Raw genomic sequence first — 9,882 nt, forward strand, 5'->3', positions numbered from 1 at the left:
GGTGACTTATAGCTCAGCGTATAGCTGGTCGGTGCCGGGTAGACGGAGCCGGGGCTTCGGCTCAGGCTCTTTCTGCTCTATCTCCTTGGGACTGCAGCTGTCTACACCATAGCTAGGCGTTCAGGGAAGACGTGTGCTTTCAGTCTCCAGTATTTCAAAACTATTTAGGCTTCAGGCATCCATCAGAGCTGCTTTTTATATCTGCCCATGATCAGCAGCAAAAGGTGACGCCCATGCCACCGTCTAGAGTCGTCGTTTGGAGAGGGAGCTGCAGCAAACGAAGCTGAAGCCCAGGTCTTGCTTGGGTTGAGGATGAGTGGTGAGCCATCTTGTGAATGGTGTTAGCTCTGTTTTCTTACTCAGGATCTTTTGCAGTTACTATTAGCTAAAAATGCTGGTATCTTCCTAAGCAAAAACAGAGGCAGCTAAGCAAAAGCCAATGACTGCCATAGATACCATCTTTTTAGACCACATGGAGGCAAAATTCAAATGCCTCTAAGAACCAGAAGATCTGAAACACTTCTGACGCAATGAGCCCAATGTAAGAGTAAGGCACCTGGACTGGGATATGTACTACCCATGTTTCAGGTCAGGGCAGATCTCCCTGGGTGGATAGGTCTCCTGGGAGAGGACGGGCTGGTGATTTGAGGTGTTGTGGTAAGGTGTCTTGTAACTGTGGCTGTGCTAGCTCTGGAGGTTACTGCTCCTCTGTATTCATCACTGCTCTGTTAGAGGCTGCTAAGGGTGAGCTGAGCTGTTCATGGACTGGGTACAAAAAACCAACCCTTAGCAAACTACTTAAAGGTTAGTAAACATAAACACATATATATATATATAAAAAAATAAATAAAGGTCACCTATTATATTGATTATCTTCTCCCCTGAAATTAAGTAGGAAGCCTGGCTGGTAGATAAGAGTACGCATAAGGGGTAAGGAGTGGCAATTGGTGACAGTAACTTCTTTAACAGTACGGGTACAGCCAGAAGAAGACCTAGACCTACACCTTTAAGCGGTAAATAGCCTGCAGAACACTTCTTGTGTGTTTTCGTGTCAGTTAGGACTAAACTACAGCTGTACAGCTAGCTTCAGGTGTGCCCTATCCATGTCATGACAGTACATTAAAAGGAAGAATTACAGAAACCTCAGTTCAGATGCTATGCAGCCACCTTGTGTTACTCATGGGGAGAGAGACAGCACAGCCTCCAGCCTCAGCACAAGAGGCTGGCAGAAATGGGCTTCCAAGTCTTTTCAGTCTTCCTGTATGACTTCAGTAAAGCATGTCCTTATGCCTCACTTTCTTAATCTGTAAAAGGGGGGCAGTTTTTATTCACTAAATAAGGTTGTTGTGAAGTTAAATTAATTACTGCAGGTAAAGAGGGTTATGTCCTCTGAAGGCAGGTGTTAAAAGCAAGAATTTATTACTAAAGGAACATGATGGGTCCATTTGAACTTTGTTCAGGAGACTGCAGTATTTATTGATTGGTAGCTTTTGGCAGGGGGAGAAATGGTGCAGATACCTTAGGGAAGTAAACTACAGGAAGGTATGTGAAGGCATTCATGCTCTTACTAACGTTATTGTAAATCTTGATCCTTTAATAAAGCTGTGACCTTGGAGTTGACAACTAGTACACCATGGAGCAATATATAACATGGCACCACCCTTGTAAATCTTAAGTAGTTTTTGCCATTCACACTGACAACATATAAAGAGAAATCAGGCAGCTGAAGTTTATGAAACACTTATTTGAAGGAAAGCATTTTAAATCAGACTTTTTAGATTAAATTAAACCAATAGCCCTGCCAACTTCTTATTCCTCATGATAAAACATGTTTGTGAAATGAAATCTCAACAGTGAAAACTTGTACAACTGCTCATAAAATTTTGCTGTTTGCAATGGAGCAACTACCACCGAAGAGGTACATTTTAGATCACCGTTGCACAGTTACTTTACAGTGTTGTACTAGTTTTTATACAACTAGTATTTTGGCTGCTTTCTTGACAATGCTGCTGTTGGTGCAACAGCGCGTCTCCTTGCCAATAGGAAAAGGGCAGGGATTTGTTCTGTGGGAGCAAAGATGGATGTGAGCAGAAGAGGAAGGAGAAAGCTGTGTCACTGTGGGTAGATCAGAAGGTGCCACGTGCAAGGGAAGGACATCCTTTGCTGTTGCCAGATGTATCTATCACTACTGACAAAGAACTCTTCCAGCCACAGACAAAACCAAGGACAACACTCCTTCAGTGGTACCATATTTCATACATACAAAAGTTTTCTTTATATTTTTCAGATGTGCAGGAAGCCATAAATCCAGTAACTTTTTTCTTTTATTTTTTGAGTACTTTGGCAGACCAGATTTTTTTTTTTTAGTTATTCAAATGTTCCTGCAATTCTCATTCTTTGTAGCACCACTGTCCATCTTTCTGACTGAGTTTTCATTCCTAAGGACGGTTCTCAAAGAGAAAGGAAAGCAACTTTCCCAGGCAGGTGAAACATTGAATATTTCTCTTCCCAAAAAAGAGCCACTTTCTGATTCCAAGAAAAAATAGTAAAGACATGTAGTCTATAGAGAGTTTCCTTGTTAACATACTACCAAGCTACTGTGCATGCTTCTATTCATGAACACGAATTTTAATTTCTTACAAACCAACTGCATCTTTGAAAGATACTATGTTAATAGTGTGCATATAAAAACTTGTACATACTTTTTAAACCTACATAGCGTCCTGATTTGAGCTAAAGAGAACTAATTTTCTATTTAGTGATTTTACTTTTCAGTGCAGTCAAGTGGCTGTGCTTGCTGAAACTAACAGCATGTTTTTCCAGACAGTATGTAAATATGACAAGGCCACTGTCTCACCATAGGTGCGGTATCCGCACCCGCAGGAAGGAGCGGAGAGGACAGATCATCTAAAACTGACCAACTAGGTATTCCATCCCATATATGTCATACTCAGTGTAAAGCTGAGGTACCGCAAGGGTCTTGGCCTTTCTCTTGCTCTCCCTCTTGCCCTTCTCCTGTGATGGCCGAAGTCCCAGCAGAACCCTGCTAGTTCATCTGCCTCCGATCCTGATCTGTGTGTTCCTGAATCCTGCTCGCACCTGCTGCTGAGTTTGGTCTGGGACTTTTCCAGTGCCCTGCTCCACAGAGCCTCTGGTGACGTAATGGTCACTGGGGGGGGGGAGGAAGGGTGGGGGACGATTTTGTATTTGTTTTATATATATATATATTTGTACGTATTTCATTATTTTCCTATTTACATTATTATCCTGTAGTATTATTGTTTAAATAAATCTGTTAGTTTTCTTTTCCAACCTCTCTCACTTCTTGTTTTTTTCCTTCTGGGGAGGGAGAGGGGGTATCAGAGTGCGTCTGTCCAGGATTTAGTGGCCTTAAACCTCAACACATAGTAAGAATACAGGTTAGTTAAAAGACACTGTCCATCTCTTGAACAGGCTTCTATGTTTTTACTGTAAAATAATATTCACTTCTTGCTATCCTTTCAAGACAGCTTTCATTTACCAACTTTGCTAATTTTGAGTCTCATCTTGCACTGCAAGTGGAAACTTACGTGTAGTCTTATGGGGTCAGTAATGCTGTCCTTGACAGTAGTAATATGCCTGATACTGTTTTGAGGGGGGTGTTGTTCATTTGTAGCATCTAAAAAGCTGGGTTTTTTTGTCATTTACCTGTAGCATTGCATTGTCTTCAGCAATGTACAAAGACTGACCTGCTCCTGGAACAGAGCTGCAGACACGCAGGAGAGGCTGCTGTCATGCTGTGTTTCTGTACACTGGGCTAGCAGGACCAAGTTCAGGACCATTGTGCTTCAGGCAGAGAAACTGACACTATTTTCTTTCATCCTTGCAAAAAACCCCACATTTTTCAAATGAAACAAGTTTTATTTAAAAGAAAAAGAGAATTTAAAAAGAAAACAATGCTTAAGAGAAAAAAACCCACAACATTTTCAGGTCCATGCAGGTTACGAACACTCATTAACTGCAAAAGGCTAAATTTTAATGACCATGTTTATCTACAGAACACGTTCTTCCACTCTTTTGCAGCAGTCCTTACGCGCTGTTTGGATGACTCACATGGACATATTCTAAGAATGACCCATCCAGAACTCCTTCAGCAAGAACTTCACCAGCAGTGTTTATATCCTGAAAGAAGAAAAAAAGGATATTTTATTGATTATCAAGATAGTAATTAACGTGTTGATACATTTAATTTTGACTGCTTTGTTTACCAGTTAACAGAATACTGGTTTCAGTGGGTTTACATCCATGTTTAAAGTTTACTGCTTAACTTTCTACTCCTTAGTGGTAAACACTGCACCATAAAGCAAAAGAAATCATTATGAAACTTGAAATAAATAAACATCAGATGCAGAAACAGTTTAATTCAGTGATTACACAAAACCCAACAATGCTAATGCTCTTTATTAAAGTCCAGTTTTGTAGCGCACGTTATATTACTGTGTAAATAAATAAGAAGTCTTAGCTATACTTTATGTAGCTAGGTATGTGTGAGCTGTCTTTAAAATGCTATTGTACATAGGTCTGTTTCTGCCAAATTATTAATACGGTTCTTCACCCCTGCCATGCATTTGGACATCATTTTCATTAGTGCCCTATTAAAAAATGTTTTATATCTTTCTTTGGGATTCTGTCTGGATGAGTATCAAACATAAATATAGGAAAGCACTGACTGATATTCTTGAGAGATTCCAACACCATGTTAATGCTTGTGCTGCATTTTGTATTTTACAGCCCACTCAGACAGCAAATGGCTGCAGCAGCTTTCAGCTGTACAATGGTGTTATCTTAGGTTCTTACAGAATAAAAATGGATTGTTGAAACAATGTTAATTTAAAGTACTTAGGTTTTAATTTGAGGATCTCCAAGTCATTTATATCCATGAGCCAGATGCATAATACCTGTTAAGACAAGAGGTAACGAGGTACCTTTCCCTTGTCCCACCATTCGACAGCAACAGAATTGAGGACAGGATCTGTAAGCTGGCACCTCTGAGTACCAGACTATTCTGTTTCTGTACACATCTGCCGTGCTTCATGACTTTGTGGTGCAGTTATCTGCTCAGTTCTTCTCGTGACTTCTTGATTTTAAAAGGTGCGGAAGAAGATATACATAAAGAAATCAAGTCCAGTAGTTTGAAAATATAATTACTCACTATGTAGTCTTCATAATGGAGTATATGTCTGAGTTGAAGATGCCTTATAAAATTTCTGCAGAAGTAGCCTGGATCTCTCCCAGATGTTAAACAACAAATTGGACAATGCTATAAATAAATGGAAGTAAGTGTTCAATTTTCATCTTAGAGGTCTAACAGAAGAAATGTTACCAGTGTTTAAAAAAAAAATAGAAATGTGAAATAAGTGGATCTGGTATGGCCAAACAGTGTTCTCTGAGCAAGATGAATACTGCTAGGCACAGTGCACTCCCAGATCAGCTGTCAATTATGCTAATCCCTGCTGTATAATTCGTGTCTGCAGACATCCCAAGGACTGTCAACCTACATAGATCTGATGGTTAATATATTCCCTCCTGCTAGCTACAAGAGAACAGTCATGCAAAAGCATTTGTTTTATCCAAAATAAAATTTATCATCCAAACAATTAACATATCCATTTGTTTATCATTCAAATAATAAACTAATTTAAAAATAATCAATTTGTTTATCATCCAAGCCATTGCTGTATGTTTTTTGTAGCACTTACCATCCAAGCAATGGAAGTGCTACAAAAAACATACAGGATTTCTCTGGTCATCAATAACAAATTAATTCATCTGTGTGCTTAGAGGTTACAGTCCAATCACTTTTTCAGGTACTCCTGAAATCCTGAAACAGTTACTCCAAAGGTATTTCAGAATTAAAGGAAAGCATCAGTGTGTCAGTAACAAAAAACAAAGTACACCTCTCAGCATGTTCCCTCACTGCTTTGCATTAATGATGTGGTGTCTACAGTTTCTAAACCAACTAAAGCAATTATGAAACCAGTATGACGTAAATGATCACATTTTCATTTCCTTGCTTATAATTTTTACATTATTTAGACTCTAAGAGGGTAGACTTAGACTAGATATTAGGAAGAAATTCTTTACTGTGAGGGTGCTGAGACACTGGCACAGGCTGCTCAGGGAAGTTGTGGATGCCCCCTCCCTGGAAGTGTTCAAGGCCAGGTTGGATGGGGCTTTGGGCAACCTGGTCTGGTGGGAGGCGTCCCTGCCCATGGCAGGGGGCTGGACTGGATGATCTTTAAGGTCCCTTCCAACCCAGACCATTCTATGATTTGTAGGCAAACATAGTTCTGAATATTGTTTTTACATTAGGTTTGAAAGAAATGTGCAACAGAGGCTGGATAATGCATATGACTCACAAGTCTCTCAGGATCAGCTTGGATATGCAACTCTGAATTGAGCAAAGGATTTCATAATTTTCTAAGTTTTAAGGCTTAATTCTGCCCTACAGCTACACAATACAGCTATTTGAATTTGTTCCGAGTGAAAAAATAGGAGCTTATAGACAGATAGGTGTGATAAAAATTACTGATAATTCAGTTGACCAAAGTAAATATGGAGTCTAATCTGAAAAATACAAAATTTGACAAAATCTTATACACTAAAGGATTAACTCAGATAAGACTTTGCAGCCTCCATGGACCTTTAAAATGAAGCCAGTTATGTGAAGTTAACTTAAAAAAAAATTTAAAACCCCACTGTCCTATATGAGGCCCCATAAGCAGTTCTCAAGTTATAAACCCCAAAACCCCGACTGCAATACACAGCTAATGCTGCACATGAATCTGAGTTAGGTCAGTGGAAATATCACAGGTGGGATTTAAAAGCAGGCAAGACACAACCTAATAATGCTTGTTCTCTTGTCTGTAAGTAATTGTGTGTCATATCAGTTGTAAGACTACCTACACCGTGTTCAGCGCTCCTACCAGTACTCATAATGATAGGAGTGCTCATATTTTAAATGTTATATGCACACATGGTTATCTGTGAGAGAGGGGGATGGGGAATGACTACAGGAAAGTTTTTCCCTCTGCTGTCAAAACCAAAAAACAATTAAGATATTTTATCTTTGTCTATCTTCTCCTGTCAGTAATGCTTGCCAGAATTAAGCAGTTTAACATGTGAAGTCAGTAAAATATGTACTTATGCATATTACCACTGCTCTCCTTTCTGATCTGTGGTAAGTGAGACAATGCTCCATTAGCTTATCCTCGTCTACTTCACTCTGGCAATAAGGACTGGAATATCTGGGAATAAGAGGTAGTATACTGTCAGTGGCTGCAGGCAGAACTAATACATTCTTAGTACTACAAGCAAGAAAGGAAGTATTTAGATTTCTTTTGCCAGATATCATTAGAAGCTCCTTTTGCCCCAGCTAAAATGCAGCATGGTGTATGACATGTACCTGGGTGTGATGTACGCTCTGCTGGCAGGTCAGTGTGGCTAATGGATGCTGCGAGCACTGCACAGAACTGTGCCAGCATGTCAAAATATTGATCCAGAAAAGCGCTCGTAACATAACCATGACCTTAGAGAAGAATGGATGAAAATACTGAACACTGCAACTACAGACTTCATTTACTTGCTGTGATACACTTGGAGCATGCATGACCAAACTACCAATTCTCAGGAGCCCTCATTAAGTATCAGTGCTTTCTCACAGAGGATTCCTACTTAGTTTTCAGTGCAGAGTATGGTCTTGTTGCACAGTGGAAACACTGTCTGCAGCTTAGTGCACTTTTCAAATGTGTGTGAATAAATGTTCAAGTTTTTCTGAACATCAAAATAAAAATAACTGAGAAGGAGATAGGTCTTCTGAGCAAGGAACCTGAATAATGTGTCATTTAAGAATTCAAGTAGCAAAGAGTATAGGGACTAAATATAAATATATATATATCAAAAAAGCATTTTAACAATGATATCAAAATTGTTCATATTCATTAATGGACAAAACTAAAGGCCACTGAATTTCAAGATCTCAGTCATTCTGGAACTGAATTGAAACTGATTTCTCTAACAGGTCCTGCCCTGAAAGAGAATGAAAGGTACAAAGAATTTGAACTTCAGACATACTACACATATATTCTGTAAATATATATATTCTCTATATATACTGTAAATATATAATTAAGAAAAGCTGTCAAGTCTTAATTCAAAATGATTTCTGAAGAACAAATTATTAGAAGAGAGCCAATACATTTAGATCATTATTAGTGTTATTAATTCTGGAAATAGCCACAAATTTCAAGGAGTTTTATTTGAAAGTAAACATAATTATCCCCCAAGAAAAATAGCAAAAACTAATGAATTCTCAGAATACTGTTGTTTCTACCAAACAGGTCACATGGGGCTAAAGTCTATCAAAATCATACTAACTGCAAGAAAAACTTATTATTTTGTAGTCATTAAAGAAAAAACATCCATTCTAAGTACTATTTAAGTATGATGATTTTAAAATATTACTAAAGAATTTGTGCTCTATTCTATAAAACAGAAACAAGTTCAAATTAAAAAAAAAGAGACTACTTCACTACTTCTACCAATTTGACTTTACTATGTTAGGATAACAAACTCAAAAGTGCTTCTGCAGTGTTATCATCACCAAGACCTACCTTGTTACAGGATCTCCAAGCTCCTGTAGAGGTCCATATTTTTCTATATATTTTTCACAAGTTCTTAAATGAGCTCTCATTTCACTCAGACATACCTAAGCAATGAAAAGCAGCAGCTGGTCACGTTTTATACCATAGCACATTCATGCTAATACATCACTCTCAAAATTTTCTATTTCAAAGCCCTATTACAACATTGTGCCTATACCTAGGAAGAATTCGCATCTCCTTCAAGTACTGCCTCAGTTCCTCAAGCATTTTCTAACTGGTTCAGGACTGCTCTAATACAATTTATAGTAATAACATTCAGCTTATGAGAGTAGTCAATTTGAGTGAAATAATTAGTGGCTTGTGGTGGTTTTATCTGTCCCTTATATTGGCCCGTAATATTTTGGAATGAAATTTGGGAGGCAAAAGGGAAACATTTCTAGGCTGGGGAGGGGGACTTTCCCAGTTCACATCTTGCTCTGTTTTTAATGCTGAAAATCTAGATCAAGTCTGTTAAAAACAAAAGTATTTCAGGATGAGGGCCCAATTCTGACCTCAGTGATGTCATCAGCAAAACTTTTTAATAGATTCATTAAGGCTAAGATTTAGGTTTTATATTGCTGCATCTACTGGCTGTCCGATTTCCTTTAATTCAGAACCTCTACATGACAAACCTGGTGAAGGGCAATTGTGAGGTATTTTCTATTACAAGAAAGAATATGAAATTATATAAAGTTGCCATGTTGAGATATTAAAATATTATTTGCATGGAAACAGTGCAGAGACATTAATATTACTTATAGGTTATTCTACATTCTTAACCTTTAAACATTGATGACCAGTTCTGGTGAGTCTTGGTGACCCTGTCCTAGAGGTCTGTGTCATGGCTCCACTAAAAATGATCGTCTTGAAACACACTCATGCCTCAGTCACTTAATTGCAATTTCCAGTCCCTGGCTTGAAACTGCAAATGAAATTAGGTTTACACCAACACAGCAATCCATGCACTGGCTTGACTGAGACACTGCAGGAGCATTTGCCAAGGGTAGTCTGCCAAATATCAGAAACAACATACAAAGGTATCTTGATGCTATAATGCACTAAATGCACTCTCTTTTTTAACATCTTAGTGACTTCACTGATGGCTTTACACAAGAAATACAGCCAATGCTTCCTGCAGCCATAAGGAAGATGATAAACCACTGCAAATACCCATAATCAGATCACTTGTGTTCTCCTGCTG

General features: G+C 38.5%; 1 protein-coding gene across 1 annotated transcript in view; it reads right to left on the reverse strand.

Moving 5' to 3' along the window:
• Positions 1-4,092: 4,092 nt before the first annotated feature.
• The window catches only part of RNF125 (ring finger protein 125, E3 ubiquitin protein ligase), a gene marked incomplete at both ends in the record, with an annotated part of 7,059 nt that continues 1,269 nt past the window's right edge, over positions 4,093-9,882 (reverse strand). The window contains 3 exons of the mRNA XM_010192371.1: positions 4,093-4,161; positions 7,196-7,286; positions 8,652-8,746. Of these exons, the coding sequence (XP_010190673.1) occupies positions 4,093-4,161; positions 7,196-7,286; positions 8,652-8,746 (255 nt within the window). The remainder of the gene's footprint in view (positions 4,162-7,195; positions 7,287-8,651; positions 8,747-9,882) is intronic.

Source organism: Mesitornis unicolor, unplaced genomic scaffold (genome assembly GCF_000695765.1).
Source record: "Mesitornis unicolor isolate BGI_N332 unplaced genomic scaffold, ASM69576v1 scaffold16329, whole genome shotgun sequence".
NCBI classification, from domain to species: Eukaryota; Metazoa; Chordata; class Aves; order Mesitornithiformes; family Mesitornithidae; genus Mesitornis; species Mesitornis unicolor.